The 26,786-nt window shown below is 42.2% G+C and overlaps 1 protein-coding gene across 4 annotated transcripts in view; it reads left to right on the top strand.

Moving 5' to 3' along the window:
- The window catches only part of CDH8 (cadherin 8), a 156,147-nt gene that overhangs the window by 55,838 nt on the left and 73,523 nt on the right, over window positions 1–26,786 (top strand). For 3 of the 4 annotated variants that reach the window (XM_064386817.1, XM_064386820.1, XM_064386819.1), the window contains exons 3-4: window positions 534–828; window positions 17,703–17,822. In XM_064386817.1, coding sequence (XP_064242887.1) covers window positions 534–828; window positions 17,703–17,822 — 415 coding nt within the window. The remainder of the gene's footprint in view (window positions 1–533; window positions 829–17,702; window positions 17,823–26,786) is intronic. The other variant, XM_064386818.1, reaches the window with a different exon arrangement.

Here is a 26,786-nt window from a genome sequence, read left to right as displayed (position 1 = left end):
CTGAGCTGTGATAGAGTTCTTAATTTTTCTGACTGCTGTCTGTGACAAGATTCCACAGATGCCAGTGTTCAACCATTTCCAGTCACCTGGAAATAAGTTGAAAGTAATAACTAAAAATAAGAAGTTAGATTAAAACAAATGTTATCGTTAACTCATCCCTCACCCTTTGATCTAATGGGTTAAGGACATTTTGTACTTGTTCATTTGGGCTGATAATAGTTCTGAAGGCATTTACATTTTAGAATGGGGATTTAAAATATATATAACAGCTGCTTTTTAAATAGAAAGTCTAATTATACCTATGATTGCATCAATTTTTGATTAGCATGCATACAAATCCCTGCTCTCCATGTGTATTCAAGCTGAGCTGTGGATCACTGGTGCTGGGATTGAAGCACAAAGGATCAGCTGACAAAATGTATAGTTAGACCAAAGCAAAAAAAAAAAAAAAAAAAAGACTAAAATTCCGTGTGTACATTGTTTTTTGTTTCTAAAATGCCTTTTTTTTCTTTTCCCCCTTTTCTCCCTTTTAGCTACACACAGACCTGGACCCTGGCAGCAGCAAAATCAAGTATATTCTGTCAGGAGATGGAGCTGGAACCATCTTTGTGATCAACGACAAGACCGGAGACATCCACGCCATGAAAAGGCTGGACCGGGAGGAGAAGGCTGAGTACACCCTCACAGCCCAGGCAGTGGACAGGGACACAAACCAGCCCCTGGAGCCCCCCTCAGAATTCATCATCAAGGTTCAGGACATCAATGACAACGCTCCTGAGTTTGTAGAGGGCCCCTACCACGCCACGGTGCCGGAGATGTCTGTTGTGGGTACGTATGTGTGAGCAGCCCAGCCTCTCCCTGCTCACAGCCTGGGCTGTGCCAGGAGGCTGTTGAGTTGGTGATGAATAATAAGGTATTTATTATGTTGTTAGCATTCATTTGCATATTTTCAAATCTTTTCTTGGCCGAAGCTTTCATCTGCAGCACAATAGTTGAGTCCCTCAGTAGTGAGGAAATGATTAACAGCTGTATTAATGTCTCTTTGTCCAACAACACTTTAATGGGCTAAATTTATATTTCCCTTCTGACACTGCAGTTAGAGAATTGTTATTGAGAAGGATTTATCAAGATTTGCTCCAGCATGATGCTTTAATCCTATTGATATTTTGTTGATGTTTAATTATCTGTTTGTTGTTTTCCTACACTTGCAGGGCATTGATACATACTTATTTGTTTTCCTCTAAGTGCAACTGTAATCAGGCAAAAACATTGAAATGAAAGATGCTGTGTCTGGGAATTGATGGTTAGGCTGTAGAGTGGACTTAACCAATTAGCCACAGGATTTGCATGGATGATGGAAGGGAAAAGCAGAGAAAGCTGTGGAAAAGGATGGTGAAAAGGGAAATTAACTGTGTGAAAGCAGAAAAGAGAAAGGAGAAGAACATAATCTTCTTAATATATTTTACTTATATTTATTCATTTTGTCAGATTAGTGTGAGTCTATTTCTTCATGGATTAATATATTAGAATCTTTTCTGCATAGTTTGTCCCTGTGTGTGCAAGTGAGCATCCTAACAGAGGCAGATATTGACACTCCCCAGGACACACATTGAGTGCAGCTCATCTTCAGCTGTCACTGAAGCCAAGGGAAGCAAACCCACCAAACCAAGAGGATCCATTTCAGGGCAATACAAGAATTCAGCACAAGGAAAGGCATCAAAATCTGGCCACGAAATGCAGAGGAAATTCTAATGCATTTGAGTGTTAGGTTGAGGATAATGTGCTTTTCAGTGATTTGTCTGCATCTGTCAAAGCAAGGTAATTGAAGGAGTGCCAAGGCACTTTGTGGAATAAAGCAACATCCTATCACAAAGTTTCAAAAACACTCTCTCTGGTTTGGAGAGTTTATTTAGCTAAAAGGAGGAGGAATGTGAGGAGCCAGAACCATCCTCACTCACAGCACAGAGAGTTCCAACGAGTCATTGTCAAATACAGGCTTGAGTGCTGACTGCATGGTCAAACCTCTGGCTTCACCTTTCAAATCAACTCTGCTCCAACAGATTTTCATATCTTCCTTGTACCAATTTACTTGTGCCAAAAAGATATATGAATTTTTGAGCCTGCATTTCAATTCTTTTATTAAACCATAGCTTTTATATGTTGAGTTACTTTTAATTATACAGCAGAACAACCATAATATGGAGCTGCTTTCAGAAGATATTTCAGCCAAGCTCTAGGTGAGCAAATGACTTAATTAAATAAAATGAGAATAGAAAACCAAAACCAAAACAAAGCAGTGTGGAGAAGGAGGAAGGAAAATTGAATGCTCTCACTCCTTATGTAAATGGGATTTATGTAGTATTCTAGGAGAAGAAAAGAGAAAGATATATGCAAGAAAAGAAAAGATGGTTTCTGATCACAAAGCCTATATAAAAATAATTTATACCTGTGCATATTTATAATTTGTGATAAAGACATGTCCCCTATGTAAGCATTATTCACTGTAAAGAGAGGAGAAAAAAAAACCAACCAAAACTGAAAACTTTGAGAGAAAAGTAATGAGGAGATGAAGAAAAATTGAATAAATTGTTAACATGAGATTTAAAGATTGTAAATGCAATGAGAGTAAAGGAATAAGAGAGAATAAAAGCTGAAATATTAGTGGAAGAGAGGTAAAGTAAGAATGGAGAAAGAGTGAAAGAAGAGGGGAACATGTGAAAGAAGGTAATGAGAGATGAATTATAAGTTAAAACTTCATCTAGGAAAACTATTATAGAGGATTGTAGCAGAAATGACCAATGGCTGGATGTAGTTTAGGGAATAGCAAAAGGAGCTGGCTCCACAGGAAAATGTTTCATCTGTTCCCCAAGCATGGTGGGAAAAGAGAGGCAGACTGAAATTACTCTGAAATTACAAAGTTCCACATTCTTGTGCTTTGTTAGGCTGCATGAAAGAGTTTTGTCCAGAAGCAAGTGTGTTCTAACAACAGAAATGGTTGTCACCGTTACTAAAACCACATATGTGGCAGAGATTTGCAATAGATCTGACAGGTCTGGGGTTTATTACTCAGAGACTTTTGCACATTTACCCCTTAGGATCCCTGGCCCTTACAGGTGTTTTACAGGACATTCCATGGGGTGCAGGCTTCCAAGCTGCTGCTCTACAGAAGCACCAACGTGCGTTCCTGCTCTTTTGTTGAGAAACAAAATCTATTTCTCTGCTCTTGCTTCAAAACTCAGAGAATGTTCCTGATTGCATCACATGGGACATGAGTGAGTGTGAAGTCTCTGAAGTAGAGGCAGTGGAGTCTGTGTCTAAATCTCTGGTGGAACCAAATATCAAGGCTGGAAAGTGGAATATGAGAGTGTTACCCTTCATTAATGTTACTGTTCCTATTTCCTTCTGCTTGCTTCTTTTCACCCACAGGTAGCAACATCAAGAGATGAAAGAAAAGATTCTCTATAAATTATTTCAGGTTTTTTGAAGTATTTTTTTAGTCCTCTTAAAATTAGATTAGCTCTTCTGTAATGTTTACCAAAAAAAATTGTCTTCTTTCAGAGTTCAAGGAATTTTTACTTTCCCCTTGCTAAGAGTATTTCACTTCCATTATCCACTTACTTAATTCCCTTAAAGAGATCTCCACCCACTGCCAATTTCTTGCCTTGACTTTTGTACAACACAGGCATCACAAGGCAGTGTTCTTACTCAGGATAAAACAAAGTTCTGCTGAACCTTTTCTTTCCTCAAAATGCTTATATCAATTTTCTGCTCTAAAACAGAAGAGGAACTCATATGCTCTCTATATATAGTGCTTATGTAATAAGGATGCAGTACAAGGCACTTTATTTTTGGGCCTCAGGGGAAGGCAATGCATGAAATACAGATGAAGGCTTTAACCTTTCATTGTTCTAAGGCTCTAACACGATGCAGGTTTTCTGATAGGTGCCTTAGACCAGGTCTTATGTTCCTGGCTAGAGGAGATGTATTATAGAAATGTCAGGTGTTATTTTGACTCTAGAACTGGAATGAAACACTGTGGGGATGTGAAAACCGGCTTCAAACTGACAGAGAGCAGGTTTAGATTAGAGATGAGGAAGGAATTGTTCCCTGTGAATGTGGGCAGGCCCTGGCACAGGGTGCCCAGAGCAGCTGTGGCTGCCCCTGGATCCCTGGCAGTGGCCAAGGCCAGGCTGGACACTGGGGCTGGGAGCAGCCTGGGGCAGTGCAAGGTGTCCCTGCCATGGCAGGGGTGGCACTGGATGGGCTTTAGGGCCCCTTCCAGCCCACGTCTGGGATTCTGTCCCTACCTGCAGTGTGTGGCAGCCCACGTGGGGCTCTGTGTGTGTGTCAGTGTCCAAGAGCCGCACGTGGCCACGGCGTCCCCTGCTTGGTTTTTATTCCATGTTTCGGTGCTCTCTGGAAAATCCTGCTTCCCTGCTGAAACAAAAGGATTTGCATGGCTCTCCTCCCACTCCCGGTGCAAAGAGGATCAGTATTACCCGGAGCTCTCTCTGGGAGGAGTGCTGCTCACTTCTCAGCTGTCTGTGCAGAGCACACTCCCACACACGCGCTCGCTGCCGGCCACGTCACTGCGCTCAGTTATTCTGAAATAATTTATTTCTCTCTTTGAGTAAAGACATTCCAGGAAAAAAAATAGTTTTGAGAACTAAATTGAATTTTTTACTATAATTCCCATATAATCTACTATAGTAAGCCCTGCTCCCCACCTCCAAAAATGATGAATTTGCTTGTGAAAGCTAATAGTGTATATGGAGAATATGTTCGTTGCTGAAAATGTGCACTTTAATCTTTTAATTATGATATTAATTTTCTTAAAGAATTAAAGATCAAAAAGTGAAATCTGTGGAATTACCTCGTTATGGCAAGTATTACAAATAGGAAATAATTTAATTTTTTCTGTAAATCTTGTTTAATCACTTTTAAACATAAAAGGGCACACTGGGGTAGAAACTTAGTTAAAACCTTAAAAAAAAAAAGGATTTATCTGTGCTTCCGGGAGTAAGAACCCCAAGACTCTATTTTTTGTCTTCCCCATTTGTCTGTGAGCTCAGTATCTATGCCTGCAACGAAGACAGAATATTATGTAAATGAGTGAGCAAGCTTAGAAGATCCATAAGGGTAATTGGAACGAGTTCTGTAGCTTATTTAAAGAAAAAAGAAAAAAAAGAAAGAAAAGAGGAAAAAACCATCCCACACCTTCCCTTGAGCGTGTTCTGTTTCTGTGTTACCTTCTTAGCTATACACAGATTCACAAACTCCCCAAAACACGTGCAGAGGTGGTAATGGGAGCCAAAGTGGATATTGTCTCCTGACAGCAAAGTTTTGGGATCCCTTTTTTCAGGAGAGGGATGTGGAGTGCAATCTCTTGATTTCGCTCTCAGCGAAGCCGGGAGTGTTTAGACAGCGAGTGTCATGTTGAAAGACAGGAGACGACTGAAGCACAGTGACAAACGTGTTGGTGAAATAAAAAAGGACACAGATGGAAAAAGAACAAAAGCCATAAGGGAAGAGAATTCTCTCATAGTTTTCCTGAATTAAGGTAAAGAGGAAAACTTTAATAATTTCCAAATATTCCGGCTTCTTCTGACAGTCATAAAAAAAAAAAATAGACGCAGTGGCATTCAGTCTGACATTGCTCTAGAAATGCTTTTGCCTTTGCCCCTTGAAAATAGTAACAATATGAAAAAAGCTTAGAATAATAATATTTTTTGTCCTTAAATGCTTCCATGAAAGGTCTTTACTGGAAAAGGTTTAGGCTTTCAGTTGAGTCAGAATATCAATTTTCAATTTTGGCACAAGCACATCTCCTCAGGAATGTTTTTCCTTGAATCAAGGTTTGCCCTTGATTACACCACTGCAGATAAGAAATTCTATCATCTTTTTTTTTTTTTTTTTAGGGAGAGCAGAGTTCTTTAGTCCTGCCAGGTGCATTAGGACCTCTCTACATAGTGCAGCTTTGCTTTCCAGTTCTCCCAAAGATATTTATTCTCTTCTACTTACAAATTGTTTGCAGAAGGACAAAATCTGCCCCATACGAAGTCGACATGCAACATCTGACATGAATAGTGATAAAATAACTTGACAAATCAGAAAGTTGTGATAAAAACCTGACCTGAAATGTCATCAAGATCAACCACACTGTCTTGCTGGGGTTTTTATCATTGATTTTTAAGGCACTGAGCATGACTGTTAAATCAATGATAGTTTGTCACAAAATTGTGGACTAAGGGGTCAAGTACACATTAGCCCAAAGGGTAAATGCAAAGGCAGTGCAAAAGCTAAGGGAAAAACCAGCAGATGTTGTAAAATATAGCAACGGTGTAACAGCTGTTAAAAAATATTTTCATGTTGTCGTGTTCCTCTTGTGCATAATCACACACAGGAGCTGTGGCACCAAGGAGTTTTATGTGAGAATTCTTTGATGAGTGTGTGTGTGTTTAAAATGATCACACACAACCTTCAGGAAGGGCTCAGAACGTTCAGCACCAGGGCTGGCTGGCTGTTCCTTAACCTGACTGGCTGTTCCTTAACCTGACTGGCTGTTGAGCCTTGAGAAAACACAGTTCTGGGCACCTGCTGCTATTTTTGTACTTTTGTGCTTTTATTTCTCAGGGGGTCTGACCAAAAATGTCATTATCTTTCGTACTGTTCTTACGTGCTCATTATGAGCTCAAGGACAATGATGAAATTAATATTCTTTAGGGGTTTGTCGGCTGATTCCTTAGTTATCCCCCTCTATATTGTCCTATTGTACTAAACCAGTTAATTGACAATACAGAATTACCAAAATCTGTGAGATTGCTCCAAGTAGTTTGTGCCAATGGCAGGAAGTACAAGTACTTGAGTGTTGAGGTTCTGAGGGCACTGTCTGGTCCTTAGGAGCAAGGCCTGATTTTCCTGTGCAAGGTGTGGGGCTACTGATGTGTGCTGGTTTCTGAGACAAACACTGCCTTTCTCCCTCTCCATTCACTGGCAGCAATTTGTCACAAATTGTCCATTTTTTGCACACATGCATTCCCTTGGCACGAAGGGAAATTGTGCAGATGACACATAGAGAAGATAAACTCTGCAGGAAAAATCTGCTGGGATCAGAACTGAGGACACAGTTCCTTATGGAATTCTTCCAAATAGAGAAATTCATCTTTCGATGACTTTCCAGTTTTGGGATGAGGACAGACAGAGCTGTCACATGTTGATAGTGTGATGGCAGAGCAGAGGAAATTTTGGCAGTCTTAGGTGAATGTCCTGTGTACCTACAAGGATCTGTCCTACTGTGGTTCTTCCTCTTGACTCCTAGTCACAAACATCTTGTGCTTGTTGCAGATATTCTGCTTCTGAAATCCTTTGTGGTTGCCTCCATTTGTACATATCAAATGTGTCATCGTGTTTGTGTTCTGTGACTGTGTGAAAATAAGTCTCTGACTCAGGTTTCTGATGCATTCTCTTCTGGTTACAAGTTTAAATCTATTCTCAGCATGGATTTTTCACAATTTCCCCAAATGTAAAATTTTGAAGGGAAAAAAAAAGCTTCAAAGTGTGGGATGGTTTGGTTTTGCAGGCTTTGAAGTTGTGTTATCTCCTTTTTCTAAGCAGCTTGGCTGGTGACATGAGTCCATTTGCTGGCCAGGGGATGATGCCTAAGAAAACAGAGGGATGAAGGAAGTGGAGCAGCATAGGTTCCTGCCAGACTGATGCTCTGTGAAATGCCACAGAGCATAAATTCACTTTCTCCATCACAGAAAATACAGACAAGTTCTCACCACAAAAGGTAGAAAGTTCTAGGTCAGAAAATTAAGTTCAGTGTGGTAATATTTTCACAGAAACTTTCATTACTGTAATTTCTATTCCTCTGCTAGCACGAAGATTTGGCTTTGGAACATCAGGGACCAATACTCCTGAAATTTTTCATTCAGTGGCCTGTGTTAGACATCTCTCTGATGGACACACTTGATATTTGTCAAAATGAGATGCAATTCAGAATCCTTTTTTTTTCTCTGGAATTGGTCATTCCCCACCCTGCCCTGAGCTGACACCTCTGTCTTTGGTTAAGTGCTGAATCTGCAGCTCTTGTTTTTCTGTGAGAACAGCTCACAACTGCCTGTGGAGCTGCTGTCAGCAGGGCTTCCTGGGGAGCCAGCCCTGGAGCTGCTGGGCAGCTGATTCAGCTGTGCCCCTCCTGGGGCCCAGAAGGGCTCTGCTGCCATTTGCTGGCCCTGCAGTTCTTGGGGGGACAATATTTCAGACCCTGCTTCTGCACCCTGGGTTACAGCTGCTGGCACTCCAGGCTTCACTCTCCCAAACAAAGCCAGCAGAGCATCAAAGCTGTGAGATGATATCAGCCACTTTCTGTTCTCACCACACAAAGTTATAAATGAAAGAATTTCTGCAGTAAACAGCCTAGGCTGCTTTATTATTTATTTCTATTTTTTTTGCAATACACCTGAGCATAACCTGAAACTTCCATTGGAATCAACAAGACTTACAGTTCCTTTTTTTTCTGCTTGGTAATACAGTGTACAGTGATCATCCAATTTTACTGCCTTTGCCTGGGGACCTCGCAGAATGAATGCTGATGAAATAGTCAATTGATTAGAGACAAGCAGTCTTTCAAAAAGTCCTGAAAAGAAGAGGAGCTATTTCCCACTTCTCTCACAAATATCAATTAATATTCTATAGTGAGGGTGATATCTAAAGGGAGAATTTAAAAAATAGCATGAAAGGAAAACATAATTCTTTAAGCCAAACATAAAATATATTTTACCCTTCTGCTGTTGCCTGTGATGTTTCAAACCGTGTACTAATCCTAACAAACAGCCACCCAGGGGAATTTGCAAAGGAATACCTGCAGGCTCTCTAATGGCACCATCTCATAAGTTGTAGCAAGAAAGAGCTGCCAGCCTTAAAGCTGAAAAGGAAGAAGGTCCCTTCTTGTTAGATCCACACAGGTAAACCCAGGTAACATCAGCCAGGATAATTGCCAGGGAGGAATCCATATCCCTAAATCTGAATATGTATTTCCGTTGCAAACTATTTCTGATTCCAAAATGTTACGTTAAACAGGCAGCATCAGAGCTCCAAAACAATTAGTTTATGCAGACAAGAAATGGTGAAATATGCAGTTGATTAGATTTCCCAGGCACGCTTCCCCCAGCCTCATTATACAGCTGCGAGGTGCGGGGCTGCCAGCTCGCTCCGCTCCCTGCGTGCTCACACTGCCTCTTTCTCCAGGCATAGCCAGCTCCTCTCGTACTTCTGCAATCACACATTTGCATACAATATGTTTTTCCCATTTCTCTCACATGATAAGAAGCCCTTCAAACGGCACACGAGCAACCTGCACAAACATTGTTGTGTTACATGCGGCAGGTCATGCGTTTGTGCAGAGGTTTTTACTCAGGCATGTACTGCATGACATTAACATTCTTTCAAGGTTTCATTAGCCTCCTAAAGGATCTACTCCAGCATTGAGAAATATGTAACATTTGGGAGAAACAGTCTGGACACCTCTTCTTCTTATGGAGCTAAGCATCACTTAGTGTATCAAAGGTATGAAAGGATTATTTTTCTGTTGGAACCAAGAAACAGCTTCTTGCATTTTCCTGCATGTTACTTAATAATAATTTATTATGGACCAAGCTGTTAGATTCTTCCAGATTCTTTTAGTGAGCCAGATTTTCAGGTGATAAAATCCTTTGTTTAGATTACCAATTCTTTAGGGCAGCATCTGCCATTTCATATAGGTCTGTAAAGTACTGAAAAATCTCTCGGTGCATTTCAGTGAGATTACAGTCAACTACTTATATAAAACAAAGTGACAAAATAAGCAAGTAATGTTTTGTCACTCATGTTTAATATCAAAAACAAAATATGAACTGTATCAGTGGCAGTTTATTTCAGAAAGAGTTTATAAGTGTCTATAAGAGTATGTAAGTGCACACAGGTGTTTAGACAGAAATATATACAAGAGGAAAGGGCCTTAAAGTGCTCTAGAGGAGGTTCAGGGTGGACACCAGCAGGAATTTCCCCATGGAAAGGCTGCTCAGGCCTTGGCAGGGGCTGCCCAGGGAGCTTTGCAGTGCCCATCCCTGCAGGTGTCCCAGGAAGGGCTGGAGGTGGCACTCAGGGCTCTGGGCTGGGGACAAGGTGGGCATCGGGCACAGCTGGGACTCCATGGGCTGGGAGGGATTTTCCAGCATTAATGGTTCTATGATTCTGGGATTCTATGATGGAATTTAATGTAAACAAACCAGAAATTCTTGCAAGGTTCTCCTTGTCCTGTTTGGTGGAGTGTCAGCTCCACATGCTTGCAGTTCCTGGAGGGCTGGAATGGGAGCCTGAGGTGGCCTGTGTTGGGTACAGCCACAAAAGAGAGGAGTCACAGGACTGAAGTTTGGTCATTCACATTAGCTGGCCAATTTAATTTCTGTTCCTCTCCAGTCAGCCAAAAAAGGAGGATTCCAGGAGAAGATGATTCTGTCTTCCTCCCTCAGGTAGAGCAGGCAGCTGGTGCAGCAAGATATCTAATTTAGCCAGTTGAGCCTAAAACTGAGTTGTGTGAATAACCCTCCTTTCCTTCTTCCTTACCTTAATCATCATAAACAAGATCATGACAGCATCACACTATTTCACTACTTAGAGTCAAATAAATTACAGCTGGGAAAGACAAATTACCCTATTAGTTAATCTTCCTGTCTTTCTAGGGTTTTCCCTTAGAATACATTATTCCAGCATCCTGTGCAAGAGAGTGAACTCTTCACTGAGGAAGATTCTGTTATTTCCCTTGGGAAGCTATTCCTCCTTGTGCAATTTCTCATTGCAAGGAAGCTTTTGTTGTTGTTTTTCTCTTTGCAGAAGATAAAGAGAAGTCTTGTATCTGGGTATTTATGTGGTTCTCGTCACCAACATACCTGTATTACACCTGTACCGTACACAAATTTTCTTTCTCATTTCTGCCTCTAGAAATGATTGCATATTGGATTCTGCCGTGGAAGCAGCAGAATGCATGCTGGCCTTCCTGTTTCTCCAGCATGGCAAGCACAAGTTGCCCATTTTTCCCCTCAGTGGGGTGCTCTGACCTGTATCTCTATGCTTTTCTTCTGCTTAGGATATCATGTGTTGCCTCATTCATGTTCATTAATCGTCTACTGGACACTTAAAAACCAGAATTTTTTATTTTTTCATGCTTTCCTCTAAGTGTGGGAAGATGTGAAACACTCCCCCAAGCCCTCTGTCATCTGTCCCCAAAGCAGTCCTTGACATTTCCGTGGTTCTGAGCTCCTGTGGGCTCTGTAGGTCAGGCAGCAGCAGCACCATGTGCTGGCAGCATTGCTTCCAGGGGGATTGACATCCTCTCCTCAGAATCATGAAATCGTGGAATTCCTGGCTTGGGAAGGAACCTCAAGGATCATTGAGTCCAACAAGCTCCTTGTCTCTCCTCTGTTTGTGTTTGTCTTTCCTGGTGCTTGGGGTCTCTGGGGGAGAACCTTCCTGCCCTGTGGGACCTGATCCACACATTGGACCCCCAGAGCTTTGGCAGTGAAGTAGCTGTTAATAATAATAATAAAATTACATTCAAATATGGGTGCAGACATAACATATGATCTGCAAAAGAACCCTTAAACACTCGTGCAACATTCCCACAATTTGTGTGTGTATGTACTTATATATCTGCATGAACACCAAGATATGCAATGATATTTTATGTGGGTAATTTGCATATGTTAACAAGTTCTGTAGTGCTTTAAGCAGATTCCTGTTTCATATACATTTTCTTTATTTGGTTAGTGAAACCTCTAATTCATAGGTTTTGTGTTTAGAAATGGTCTCATGCAATAAAGCAGGATGATAAGGCTTAAAACTATGTTTTTGCATTTTAAAAAATGAGCAACAATGGAAAACAAATAAGAATAAGTTCCTTCAGCTTCGAGGCAGTCATAATTTACATGTCAAGAAGTTATGCAGGTTTTTATGAGATTATTGCAGTTTTATTCAATAAAAAATTGTTACCATGACAACAACTGTCATGCTACCTGTGAGATTATAGCAAAGAAGGACAGTGAAGAAAAGGCTTCATTTTGGAAAGAATGCTTATCTGACCTGCTGGCTACAAACAATGCTTTGTGTGACCACCCCTGGCTGCAGGGCTTCCATCAACCCAACTCCAAAGCCAGCTGAAGGATTGAAGTTTAGGATGTTCTTAGGGAAACAAAAGAGTTGGCAAATAATGGTGAGGCTTTGTCATGCAAATCCTCTCCTAATACCCCATCAGGCTGGTAATCAGATCTTCGGAATGAAATGGAAAATTCACCCTGTCAAGATTTAGGAAGATTAGGGGAGAAAGAGTAAATGAGACCGAAAAGGGCACTAGGAAAGAAAAAAAAATAATTTAAAAAAAAATCCCCAGAGGTCCTTGGGAAGATGAGACAACATGGTCCCACCAGGTTTCATTATGGTCATGTTATTTATTTTTCCCAGCCATTACAATTTTTCAACAAAATGGTTGCTCACTGAATATGGATTCATGTAAATTCTTGGCACCAACTATGCATTACCTCCTCTAGAACATTCAAATTTGATTTTTTGGACTTTTTTTCCCCAGTGCGCACATTTCACTGCCACACCAAAAGAATTTGCTTTCCTACTCCCTGTGGCAGCATATGCATTTTTCTTTCTGACTAATGTGTAGAATCTGTACCCTGACTTGCGCATAAAACCACAGCCAAAACAACAGAAAAGCACTAGCTGAGCACACACATCTTATTTTTTATGATGGTTTTTAATCTTAGTTTGCCAACAAACACAGGTTTTCTCACCTAGCCATATAAAAACAGTCCTGTTGTTAATTGTGTCTCTGATTGCTGGCCTGTTGTAACGACAGAGGAAAACAACCTGACACTGACAGAGTAAAACAATCAGCTATGGCTAATGGTTAAAGCGTATTAGAAGTGGTCATTAATTAAAATCTGTTGAATCTCTGTGCCGTCTATATTTATGGTGGGTAAATCCATATTTAAGAGTCATTAGCATTGCAAAAGTGTACCTGAGGGAAAAACACACAAAGTTTTTTAACAGAATATCTTAAAATTTGCCTCATCTCTCAAGAAAAAAAAGAGTTTGGTTTACCTAAGGCAACATTAGGTACATAAAGCAAAAAGAAACAGTGATTATGTTGTTGGGCCAGATTATATAAAACTGCAATATTATTGTAATTAGGACAACAGTGACTTGGACTACAATAGTGGCTTTCTTATAAAAATGGCACCATTTCAAATTTATAGTCTCTGGCTAAATGAGTTTGTTGTAGCATTGACAAAGCAACAAACACAAGCCAAATGCAGTCAAAATTAAACACAAACAGAAACCTTAGCAGTTTATTTGCTGAGCAGAACCCAGAATGTTGTTTTTCCAAGAGCACTTAATAAATGCCCTTCCCTGCATTCTTACAGCTTTTTCAATGCAAATTCTTATCTTTAAAACTTTAAGCACATTATGCTTGTAAAAAATATTTATGTACATGTAGTTTATAACTGCAGTGTCAGTAATAGAGTAAAATCCTGCTTAAATATTGGTAATCCAAAGCTTGAACAGTTCTGGCATGGAGGTAGGTTAAAAAACAGCCATGGTGACTGAGAGTTCCTATTTTTCTGCGTTGCTTTTCACCATCAGGAATCTCTCAGTTCTCCAAACCTTATTTTTGCACAGGTTCTGTCACCTGTGGGAGTGGGATTGGTGAACTCTCAGCACATTGCAGGGGAACCAGGGCAGCAACATCACCTGCAGCTGTAGAGGACACGGGGTTTATTCCTAAATATGCTGATTATTGCCAGTGTGAGCAACATAAGTGGTGTGTTTCACACCTGCAGAAAATTTGACTCAAGGCATAAAGCAAAGAAAAAAAAAATCAAATTAAAGGTGATAAAATTTAAACTATGCCAAAGCTTTGCTAATTTCAACAGTGGAAGCAATTTCTTTAATTTCTGTTTCATGATCGCTCACATCTTCCCTAAACAATTTTCATCAGTAAGATTGTTGGGAGCAAATTACTGGATTTGACAGGCCTAGAAGTGTGTGATGGTTGGAAATGAAGTGCTGAGTGGCAGAAACTGGCTGGGGAAGAAATGGATTTCTAGGAGGCAGGAGAGTATTTCAGTTGTCCATTCCCTTCATTAATTTTATTAGGTGAGATTATGATCACACTTCAAGTGACCTGTAAGGGAAAGAAAAAGAAGATTATGCCTTTCCCCTTGCCTTATGTGTACTGTAACTGGAAATACTGACACACATATTACTCATGTATTTTTAATACATTTATAAACTTCAGTTGAACTTGGGGTCTCAATAAGTGATTGAATTATTTTGTATCACAAGAAGAAAACCTTGGTAGCTTAGCATCAGGATTGGAAGCAGTGTTAGACACCGATTAACTCTTTTTATTAGGGTGTATTCAACTTTAGTATCTAATGAGCACTTAGTGCTTATCAAAGAATCAGCACATCCATTCAAGTCTGGGAATCTTGAAATAAATATCTATAGAAAGTCTTCAGGAATCCTCAAGTGAAGTAAGATAAGAATAGAAATTATATATCAAATCTTTCTAAACAAGCAATGTAATTATTTCTGAAGGCCTTTGAAATGAGAACCAGCTAGGAAAATCAAACACAATCTCCAAGAAGTCAACAGTTTTATTTCTTTATTTTCCTTTGTGTATAAAATATATAATGGAAACAAAATGAAACAGTCTTGATAAAATACTCCAACTAAAATCTTCACTTTGTGATGGGCCTTATCTTTTTCCAGTCCTGTCCCACTGTATGATGTTCTACACAAACCTCTTCTGTCTTAGGAGATTACAAACCACCAGTTTTATGATAGCAGCCACAGAAATGAGCATGTCACCTGCCACATCAGCCTGAATCCAGCTGAAGGAAGCTCTGAGCCTGCATTCATGGCTGGTGTCACCCTGGGACAGCAGCCCTGGGCCGCAGGGAGCCTGGGGGATGTGCTGGGCTGTGCTGGGATGGGGCTCAGCTCCAGAGAGGGGAGTACAGCTGGGCTGAGGGATGGTTGTGTGTGGGAGCAGCAGGAAGAGCCCTGCTAATGGGTGTGAGTACAAAAGGTGAGCCAACAGAAATTTAGCGGGGAAATGATGCCTCAGGTTTAGCTTTTATATTTTTCAGGTTCTGTGCTGCTTTACTGTGTAGTTCTGAGCTTCATATTAGGGGATGGTGAGCTCTCTGCACAGAGCAGGGAGACAAAACAATTCCAGCTCTAGCTGGGGACCAAGGACAGACGATCCAAATCTCAGGCCCAAGAGCACAAACAACGTGGGCTGGAGAGAGAAAAACAAGAAGGACGGGACTGCATGGGCTAAAGCTGTAAGTGGACAATGAACTCCAATCTGCAAATGGAGCAGAACTTATAAAAGTGAGAGACCCTGTGAGCAGTGGTGCATTTTGTGACCATTTTGGTTCGTCTTGGGTGCAGCCCTGGCTGGGCTCTTGTGCTGCCCAAGGTGGATCTATTGAGGCCTTTTAGTAAATCCCTACATTGTTCTTTATCTCTGTCCAGCCTCTGTTCTAGGGCAGCCTCTCAAGGCATCAAACATGTGAGACAATCCCATCAGCTACAGCTCCTCAAGCCTTGTAACTCCTGTGGCCAAGCCACCACTGGGCCTTCTGTCCCTCTCTTCCTGACACATCCCCACTCAAGCTTCCTGCAAATTCCCTCGTTGCTGTTCCCTGTTTTCTGCAGCCTATGCCAGGGCCTCTTGGTGTGCCCAGGGCTGCTTCTCTCTTCCTCCCTCTATTGAAGGAGGGCATTGAGGGTATCTCCTATAGGCTGAGGCTGCTGGACCTGCCACAGGGCTGGGCACCACAAGTGTCACCTGTCCCCTTAATCATTTCCACTCACAGCTTTCAGGAGTTGTCTGTTACTGTCTGGTTGCTGTCACTGGGCAGACAATAAATTTCTGATGTTAATTCCTCACAAACTAACCACCAAGCTGAGGACAAACTCCATTTCTCAGGCCCCATGACGGGTTAAAAACTATTCTGTTAAAGGTTAGGTGTTAAGATCACCTTTCAGCATCAAATACAGTTAAGCTTCAAACATGAACAGTTTGCATATTTATAAAACAGGTTCAGCAAGCATCTGTCAAAGAGAGATGTGACATAATATTCCTTTTCCATGGGATGTGCACAGCTGCAGGACTCCTCTGGCTCCTGCTGAGCCCAGCAGAGATGCTGGGGGAACACTTATCCTCTGCCTCCTTTTGCTGATATTCTCCCCTGTAAGAATGGATACATTTACACCAAAAATAAATGACCAATACCAGCCAAAGCCATATTTTTCCTCTGGTGAGATGTATTTCTGCAATCCACATTCCCTTCACTGAGAATTATCCCATTAGTTCCACGTGGCAAACCTGCCACAGCTTCAGTCCCTGCAGAACCTGTGCTCCCTGAGAGAGGAGCTCTCCATCCTCCCAAAGCCTGCCCTCCCAAAGCCAGCCCCACAGCTTGCCCTTGTGTTTGAAGGAGTGGAATGGCAGCTCTTGGGTCATATGCAAATTGCATCTGGATATGCAAACATTTCTCTAAATAATTTACGTGTGCTGTAACCCCCAAAACTGCCATGCAGGGAGAGAGGAGAAGGGAGCACAGGGCAAGGAGCAAGGCTGTGCAAGGGGATCTCCTTCCCTCTGCTCTGCTGTCCTGAAGGGCCATGGGATCAGAATTCACAGCACACACAGAGAAGGAGCAGGAGGCTATTTTTATTAGCATATCCAGAAAGGGTGATTTTTAGTGGGTGCTGTAATTATTTCCCTTTCTGAACATAATTCAGCCCTTAACCTTTCTTCTTCTCTTGCTTTCTCTCTCTCTCTGTAGATATTGTCTTTATTGTCAGCCTAATTAACGCCATCATACTTTAATGTCAGCCAAAAAAAACCCTCTCTGCAGCAACCTTAATGCAACAAACTGAATTTCATTCCATTTTGCTTCTTACAGAAATGGCAAGTGCTATGTTGTCTAAGAAATAAAAAGGGTAATTTCCTTTTTTTTTTCCCCTATTTATTTTTGTCAGAGTATGGAATTTATAACTCTGGCTGAACAATGGCCCCCTGAGTGGCAGAGACTCATTTCAGAGACAATCGTTGTTGTCCCAACTCTGTCACTGTGGCCACATCAAATCATTATCATGGCTGCAAGCCAAGGGAAGAAAAAAGAACCCTTTTTATTATTGTTTTTCTATCTGGTCTCTGTAACTTGGCAAAGTTCTTTTGAAAGTGAATTTGCAAGTCTTAAATGCAACATATTATACTGTATTATTAACCTGGTGTTTTGTATCCCTTTGATATGATTCCTTTGCAAATGCTTGAAAACTACACAGATCTATTGGGTAGCTTTAAATGCATTCTACAAAGAAACTTTAAATAATACAGAAGCTAAAAGGGCTTTTACTTTACCCAGAAATTCAGGCTGCTGGCACACATCAGCTTGAAGGAAAATGTTTTGTTTCTGTTCCACAAGCAATATTTTAACTCGTTACTGATATTTTTCCTTCTTTTATTATTGTTATACAGCTCCCAAGGAAATGAATTTTTGTTTCAAATTAGTTTTTGAATAAGATATGCAAATTTCTAGTGAGTGTAAACATTAATTGTGTGTATTCTTTCTATTTAGGCACCTTTGTTACTAAAGTAACAGCTACAGATGCAGATGATCCAGTGTATGGAAATAGTGCCAAGCTGGTTTATAGCATTCTGGAAGGACAGCCTTACTTTTCTATTGAGCCCCATACAGGTAGGTGACTCTGCACAGCAACCCCTGGCTTGGGAAATCACCTCAGCTTGCTCCAGGGGATGCTTAGATTGGGAATTGGGGAAAATGTCTTCATGGGAAGAGTTGTGCAGCGCTGGCACAGCTGCCCAGGCAGTGCTGGGAGTGCCCATCCTGGAGGGATTTAAAGCTCTGTGGATGTGGCACCTGGGACCGTGGACAAGGTGGGCTTGGCTCTGCTGGGGAATGCTTGGGCTTGATGTTACAGAGACTTTTTCCAACCTGGAGTAATTCTCTGGTTGTATTTGCAGAGGGGACCATCCCGGGCCTCCTGTACCAGGAACGGTGTGGCCAGCAGGAGCAGGGAGGTCATTCTGCCCCTTGCTTGGCTCTGGTGAGGGCACACCCTGAGTGCTGTGTCCAGCTCTGGCCCCTCAGTTTGGGAAGGACCTTGGGATGCTTGAGCACATCCAGAGGAGGCAACGAGGCTGGAGAGGGGCTGGGAACACAAATCCTGTGAAGAATGACTGAGGGAGCTGGGGGTGCTCAGCCTGGAGAAAAGGAGGCTCAGGGGTGACCTCATCACTCTCTGCAGCTCCCTGAAGGGTGGCTGTGCTCAGCTGGGGTTGAGGCAGGTCTGGTCAGGTTGAGGCAGCACTGACAGAACCAGAGGACACATTCTCAAGCTGCACCAAGGGAGATATAGGTTGGACATTAGGAAAAAGTTTTTACAGAAAGAGTGATAAAGCTCTGGAATGGCTGCCCAGGGAGGTGGTGCAGTCACCATCCCTGGGTGTGTTTAACAAAGCCTGGATGTGGCACTGGGTGCCAGGGTTGAGTTGAGGTGTTGGGGCTGGGCTGGACTTGGTGATCTTGAAGGTCTCTTCCAACCTATTGATTCTGTGAATTCTGTGATTCTGTGAATTCTGTGTATCTCATCCCCAGTTGCAACACAGGTTGCACAACTCGTGTTCCTCAGAGTCTGATCTCAGAGAAAAACACAGGGAGAACAGGGATTAAAGATGGTGGGGTGATGGTGGTGGCAATGTCACAGAAGTTACTGGGGCACTGAAGGCAGAGGAGGAGCTGTGTGACAAAACTGCTCAGGGAATGCAGGGCTTGGCCTGAGGGGTTTGAGGAGCATAATGTAATGTTCAGTATGAGTCTGCAGCATACAGTGTAGCTTGGGAATTTCAGTGAATATATTTTATGCTTTCATTGAAAATTCTTTTTCTTTCTTGATTTGTTGGATCAATTTGGGGAGAGAAAGAGTATCAATCATGAGTGTTGGTGTGAAGTTTTATTAGCATGCATTTAGGGTGACTTTATTTCTCTGTGGTTTTGTAGTCTTGAAAGTCATCTGAAAGAAGTGCCAATAAATCCATTCCCTCTTGTTTTCTATACATTGGTTGTCCATACAGCAAATTAATTTAGTTATTTCTAAAAAGCAAGTTTTAAGGTGATTTGATAATTTCTAATATTCTGTCATCTGTTACTAGAAATCCTTTTAAATCACAGTGAGTGAAGCAGCTGTGATCTCCTAAGGAGAAGGAAATGAAAATTCTTTTCAAAACATACAAATATCCACCTGAATTTATACAGCTGCAAAGCAGTAAAACAGGAGTACAAATTCTTGTCCTTGTGCAGAGTAACAAAACTATAAAATAAATGCTCAGAGAAGTTATTAAAGGATGATTTTGATAGATTAAGTGAACTATGTTTTCTCATCAACATTAAACACAGTGCTCCTGTAATCTTTAAAAGCTGGAATTTCTTGAAATCTTTCTGATGAAATTGCATGGAAAAATTATTTCCCATTCCTAGAAATTCCCTAGCTTTATGGGACTTTATGTAAATAGTGTGCATCAATAAATATTAATGGATTAGTCTGAAGCAGATTTTTTCTTGTTGAAGGACAGCTATCCTGAATGTGAAAGGGATCTCTGGAATGTGATTCAGCCTTTTATTTTTACACTGCATGTAAAATAGAGTTTTACAGAGAAAAATTCTAGCACAGTACAATGGAAAAAGAGCAGCTTGTTCTAAAAATAAGTGTGTTAAGAGAGGGTTTATTAGTGAAGGCCCTTAGTTCCTGTGGCTCATTTGTCACAATCAAATGGAAATACAACTCTGACCATCAAAATATACTGTTTTGTTTCTTAAATATTACAAATGATTGCATGCAGTAATGACTTGTGTGAGCTGTCATAATTAGAGGGGAATTGAGTGTAGGGTTTTTCTCAGTTTCTTCTTGGGAAAGTTAGTGCCTTAGCATGGGAACACGTCAGCTTTCCTAAAGGAGCTGAGAAGTACATTCTCCACCTACACAGAAGATTTTCTTTCACAGAAAAATGGCCTGAAAGAAGTATTCCAAATGTAAAAAAAATACTTCATTTTACTTAGTTTTCTTATTTGTATTGTATTAAGCTCTAATGCTCAATCCAGAGAAGTAACTATTCCTCACCTAGGAAAGTGATTCCTGTTATCATGAAAGCCAGAGAGAGCTCCAAAACCTCTTGGTGAACCTGAAAATCAGGGTTTTTCTCCTGTTTCAGTGGCATTAATTCCCCCCTCCTCCCTTCATTTCCAGCTACAACTATTCCTTTGCAGAGCACTTCAGTTACCATGAAAATGACATGTTGGTGTCTAAGGGGAATTCATTGACAAAGAATTCAACTGTGGCCACAGTCCCCACGTGGCTTCATCTTATGGAGCTGCTTCTGAGTGAATCAATGTTTTCATGTCCCCCATTTTTCTAGATCTGTGAAGGACATCAATTATGTTCTTTAATTCACTGCAACTGGCTGGGTTTCTGTGCTGAGGCTGTTGCCTGTTTCTTTCCCATCCCATTCCACGTCATCTGCAGTGGAATCACCATCCTGCTCTCACCAAACAGCACACATTGGTTTGTTTAGGGTATATAAAATATAAATCTCATTAAAGTTTAATCATTAATCCAACCAGATGCAGGTAGTTATGTAGAAACTGCAGCCACATATACAGGGTGAAAAAGATTGTTCTCAATCAAAATGTCCAAGCAAAGCAAATACGAAGTGTGCAGATGTTTGTTTCTTTCTGTTTGTCCAATCTTTGCAATGTGAACCATCACAACTCTCAGCAGCCAAGCCAGGAAAGCACATTATCTTGTAGTCCTCAGGAGAGGTTTTTGTGTGGGCAGGTGTTTGGATACTGTTGTGACCATGTAGGAATTAAAGCAGAGCAGGTATTGTAGTGTATCACCCCAAAGAAATCAAACCTGAGGATGATCCTCCACGTGTGGTACATATTTTAGGGTCTGAGGGTTGTCTGGGGGTGTGAGAGGGAATGTGGGTGTGTGTATAGCTGCATTTTCTCTGTGGTTACACTTCATTAGTGCCCTGATAAGTTGAAAGCCTTTTCAGTTAATTTGAAGCAGAATTGTTTCTGAGCACAGATATTGTGTCTTCCCCTAAATGGAATCAGCATTTCAAGAAATGGGCTGTGTGAGAGTGATCCACTTCAGAAAGTAAATATTTTCTGTCATTCATAGGAGTGTATCAAGTGTTATCAAGACAATAGCCATTGAGAGCTGATCTGTTTACAGTTTTTCTAGATTACTGACCTTTTATCATGTTTCTTAGTAACCAAGAGTAAATGTAGATCTCTGCAGCTACCAACACCAGGGCAGTACTGTCTGTAATTTTTGATTTTCCTGGCTCAGAGTGAAGACTGTCTGACCTTCCTTCTTGGTTTTAATGGCACATGGAGAGTGAACCACGAGGAATGATCCCAGCCATGCCTCCTGATTCCTCTGCACCCCTCAGAGCAAAAAGGGAGAGCAGAGGAGCAGGGTGTGGCTTTGTGCCTGTGCTAAGGAAGGGCTGTCACACCTGAGGGTAAATGGCAGGAAATCAGGTGTTCACTCTCCTGCATTTGGTTCCTCCTGCCTTGGCAGGAGCTGGCAGTGCCCATCTCTGAATCACTCTCAGCTGGAAGTCACATTACTCAATCTCCCCACTGAAACAATTCTATAATGCTGGGCACAAAGAAACAAGTGCTGGTGAGTGACCCATAAAACAATAATTTTCCATTACCTGAGATGAAAAATGCATATATTGCTGCAGTTCTAGTTTGCAATTTCTTCTGTAAGAGTTATAGACACATGAAAGGAGGTTATTTGGAAGTTATTTTACACTGAGTGCTCTGAATGTGGCTTAGGGTAAATGCTTCTTTGATGGCTTGTTCTGAATATTTTTCACTTTTTGTAGGTGAATTTTATTATGACCACTGGTTTGTTGGATAGAAGGTATATAATTAGAATATGATTAATACATGACAAAGATACAGATTTAGATTTTTTTTTCTGTGAGAGCCAAAACTTGCAATGTGATGGCATCAGATGAGTAACAAAACTCATGGTGGGCAGAAATATATCCCTTATATCATTGTGGTTCCATCTCAGTGAGTGATGCCAGGCTCCCTGCCTAGTGTGTTTTATTTATAAAGGCACAGGAGCTGTATGGATTCTATCATAATCTGAATGATGACAATACAAATGCTGGGAAAGGGGGTTCCTTAAGACTGCTAAAAGTAGCTGGAGCACACTTCTCACTTTTAAGCTTTTCCAAGGATATTAAATCATGACTGTCAGCTTTAAAATAAGATTATCATAATGAAAAGTAATATGAAGTGACACTGTGTTCTACAATACAGGGATGGCAGAGGAAACACATTTTCAGCTGTGTCTGACTTATTTACATTTCACATGAACTTAAATAATGTCACTCCTACACATACCTGAAATATAGTTACATGAAGAAGGCAAATTACAGCAAAGCCCTACTGGCACTGGAAGGCTCGTGGGATCAGTGGAGCACAAACATTTAATTTGGCTGAAAAATAACAGCTTTTAAGCACTGCCATCTTGGAGATGGGCAATGGTACAAAGCCAAGGCTCAAGGAGGTAAAACTGAGATGGGTGGAAAAGTCAGCAGACCCAGAAAGATGAAGACTCTCCTAACAGAACGTGGATATCTTTGGAGAGTGGATAATTGTGGGGTTTTCTCCTATACCTGGTTTAACTTTCAGCTGGAAGAGCCCCTGCTTTAAACAGCAGAGTTTTTAATTTAGTGTGTGGCCCTCTCTGGTCCACAGTGTTGAATCCCTGAAATCAGACCATAAATGAATAGGCCTAGGAGGAATGAAAACTTCACTCAACAGAAGCCAGGTTTGAATATTTTATTTTAATTTGCAGTCTTGCCTCCATTACAACCTTATAATAGAGTCCAGCAGAATGCAAACAGGTAAGGGAGCAAGAGGGAATAAACCAGCACCTTTTCAGTTACAGATATGGTTGTGATGTTCAGGCTATTCCTTCTATCTGGTTGTTAATGTCCAGTTCATTCCAGTGGTACAAGGTGCCCCCAGAATATTGTGTGTAGGGCTGATAAGTGCTGTCATCATTAAAAAAAACCCAAAAAACACTGCTGAGATACTGAGAAAGTTCAAAGCAGGGTAGCTAAGGTCAGGAGAATATTACTTATAATGAAAGATTGATTGAAATAAAATTGTATAAACTGGATCAGAGGTGATTAAAGAAGGATATGAAATCACTGCACAAATATTTGAGAGGTGTTAATAAAAGAGAGACATGGGGACTGTTTTTGTAATTACTCATGGTACAATGACAAGGAAGGAAGCACTTCAAGCTGGAGAGAAATGGGGAAACAGTTTTGGTCCAGGAAGGAATCTACTACTGTAAGGGGAAAGTAATGAGCTGCTAGGAGCAGAACTCACTTGTGTTCAACAGAGCCTTCCTAAATAGTTCAGCTTCTAAATACTTTAGATCTAAACCCTCATGGGATTAGTGTAGAGAAAGTACTTGTTAGACCTGAGTCAGAGCATGGATTGAGCTGCTGCTTTCCAGCTCATTTTATTGACTGCTGCTGCTGCTATGGCTGTGCCAGTTACTGCAGATTTAAAGTGAAGTAAACTCCTAAGTGAAATAATAAAAAGAGGCATGAACTGGGATGGGTGGGTGTTGTGCTTTAGCAAGAGGTGTGTAGAAGCTCCTTTCCATAGAATGGTAGTACCACAGAATCAGAGTGGTTTGGGCTGGAAGGAACCTTGAAGCTCACGTCATTCCAGCCTTGCCATGGCAGGGACCCTAGAGGAAGGCAGGAGTATGCAGGTCCATGGAGCCCAGAGAGCAGCATTCCCAGGGCAGCAGTGTGGTTCTAGGAGCATTCCCAGAGCAGCAGTGTGGTTCTAGCAGCATTCCCAGGGCAGCAGTGTGGCTCAGGAGCATTCCCAGGGCAGCAGTGTGGTTCTAGGAGCATTCCCAGAGCAGCAGTGTGGTTCTAGCTGCATTCCCAGGGCAGCAGTGTGGCTCAGGATCATTCCCAGGGCAGCAGTGTGGTTCTAGCAGCATTCCCAGGGCAGCAGTGTGGTTCTAGCAGCATTCCCAGGGCAGCAGTGTGGTTCTAGCAGCATTCCCAGGGCAGCAGTGTGGTTCTAGCAGCATTCCCAGGGCAGCAGTGTGGCTCAGGATCATTCCCAGAGCAGCAGTGTGGTTCTAGCTGCATTCCCAGGGCAGCAGTGTGGCTCAGGATCATTCCCAGGGCAGCAGTGTGGTTCTAGGAGCATTCCCAGAGCAGCAGTGTGGTTCTAGCAGCATTCCCAGGGCAGCAGTGTGGCTCAGGATCATTCCCAGAGCAGCAGTGTGGTTCTAGCAGCATTCCCAGAGCAGCAGTGTGGTTCTAGGAGCATTCCCAGGGCAGCAGTGTGGTTCTAGGAGCATTCCCAGAGCAGCAGTGTGGTTCTAGCAGCATTCCCAGGGCAGCAGTGTGGTTCTAGCAGCATTCCCAGGGCAGCAGTGTGGTTCTAGCAGCATTCCCAGGGCAGCAGTGTGGCTCAGGATCATTCCCAGAGCAGCAGTGTGGTTCTAGCTGCATTCCCAGGGCAGCAGTGTGGCTCAGGAGCATTCCCAGGGCAGCAGTGTGGCTCAGGATCATTCCCAGAGCAGCAGTGTGGTTCCAGGAGCATTCCCAGGGCAGCAGTGTGGTTCTAGGAGCATTCCCAGGGCAGCAGTGTGGCTCAGGATCATTCCCAGGGCAGCAGTGTGGTTCCAGGAGCATTCCCAGGGCAGCAGTGTGGTTCTAGGAGCATTCCCAGGGCAGCAGTGTGGCTCAGGATCATTCCCAGAGCAGCAGTGTGGTTCCAGGAGCATTCCCAGGGCAGCAGTGTGGTTCTAGGAGCATTCCCAGGGCAGCAGTGTGGTTCCAGGAGCATTCCCAGGGCAGCAGTGTGGTTCTAGGAGCATTCCCAGAGCAGCAGTGTGGTTCCAGGAGCATTCCCAGGGCAGCAGTGTGGTTCTAGCAGCATTCCCAGGGCAGCAGTGTGGCTCAGGATCATTCCCAGGGCAGCAGTGTGGTTCTAGCAGCATTCCCAGGGCAGCAGTGTGGTTCCAGGAGCATTCCCAGGGCAGCAGTGTGGCTCAGGAGCATTCCCAGAGCAGCAGTGTGGTTCTAGGAGCATTCCCAGGGCAGCAGTGTGGTTCTAGGAGCATTCCCAGGGCAGCAGTGTGGCTCAGGAGCATTCCCAGAGCAGCAGTGTGGTTCTAGGAGCATTCCCAGGGCAGCAGTGTGGCTCAGGAGCATTCCCAGAGCAGCAGTGTGGTTCCAGGAGCATTCCCAGGGCAGCAGTGTGGCTCAGGAGCATTCCCAGGGGTTCCTGCAGCTCTCTGCTGCTCACTGCTGTGGCAGCGCGCGGGCGCAGCGCTGGAACCAGTCTGGTCTCGCACTGCTGGGAGTCCTTTCGTGTCTTTGTGTACTAAACAGTCTGTGCAACCCGAGGAGATGTGTCAAGGTGTTTGCACCGAGGTGTTTGGAGGCCCTGTGAGTTGTCTTGGTGACAGCCCATTAGGAGAGGGCTGGTCTGGCAGAGCCGAGCTGAGCCCTGTCAGTGCCGCAGCTCTCGCTCGTTAGCTCCGAGTACAAAGTGCAGCTATTACGGATCAGGGATTTAGGATTGGGCCCCTCAGTAGCACCAAGAGCTGTCCTTGCTGATTAATAAAGTAAGTGTAAAATCACTGCAGAGACGTTTGAAAACAGTTCTGCTGGTCTGCAGCTGGTAGAGCTGAGTGGCTTAAGATCAAGGCAGATTGGCATTTGGAAAGAAGCGATTTCTGCTTCTTGAGTTTATCAAATAATAGCAGTAACAAAAAAAGCTGATCCCACATATATTTCTTGCATTTCAGAGCAATAGCTCTATCATTTTAGAAAGCTTGTGAGGTACTTTGAACTTGACTGTTCCTCATGCTGGGTAGGAAAACGGGCAACATATCTAAATAATGTGCTTCAAGGGCCTGAATTAGAGAGAGGAATTTGAACTACACAGCTGGAGCTAGAAAGCACCTGAAAAAGAATCCGAGGCTACTTTCTGTAAAGTGTCTGGTGTAATCACAGCTATTAGATTGCTACAAATAAAATCCTAAGGAAACGAGGTCGTAAATGCAGTGCCAAATGTTTATTTACTGAGTTTGTTCTCAGCTGGTGGGAGAGTGATCCTTTCACCATGCCATGAAAGGGTCCCAGGGAAAGGGAACAGCTGGTAAGTAGAGCTGAAAGATTTAAACCCATCCTCTAAAACCCAGAGACAAGTTCACCTGAATTAAAAAGGCAACATTATAATAGGTGTTATCCAGTCATGTCCTATAGGATGTACTTCTAGCAGAGTGCACACAGACAAAGGCAGGTAATTTCACTTGCAGTAAGAAACTTCAGGGTCTATTTCAGAATGGAAACAAGGGCAGAAACTGCAAAGATTGTAGTAATATGGGTTAGAAGAAAAAAGACAATAAATCCTATGTTAAAAACCCCAAATTAATAAAACCATATTCAAACTTGAGCTCTCTGTTTACCTAAAAAGTGCCATCTTCCCATACACTTTCTAAAAATAAGCATTGGAATAAAATGTGTACACTTAGATTCTCTATTGAAAATACAAAAA

Source organism: Passer domesticus, chromosome 12 (assembly GCF_036417665.1).
Source record: "Passer domesticus isolate bPasDom1 chromosome 12, bPasDom1.hap1, whole genome shotgun sequence".
NCBI classification, from domain to species: domain Eukaryota; kingdom Metazoa; phylum Chordata; class Aves; order Passeriformes; family Passeridae; genus Passer; species Passer domesticus.
This window is presented reverse-complemented; position numbering and strand designations above follow the sequence as displayed.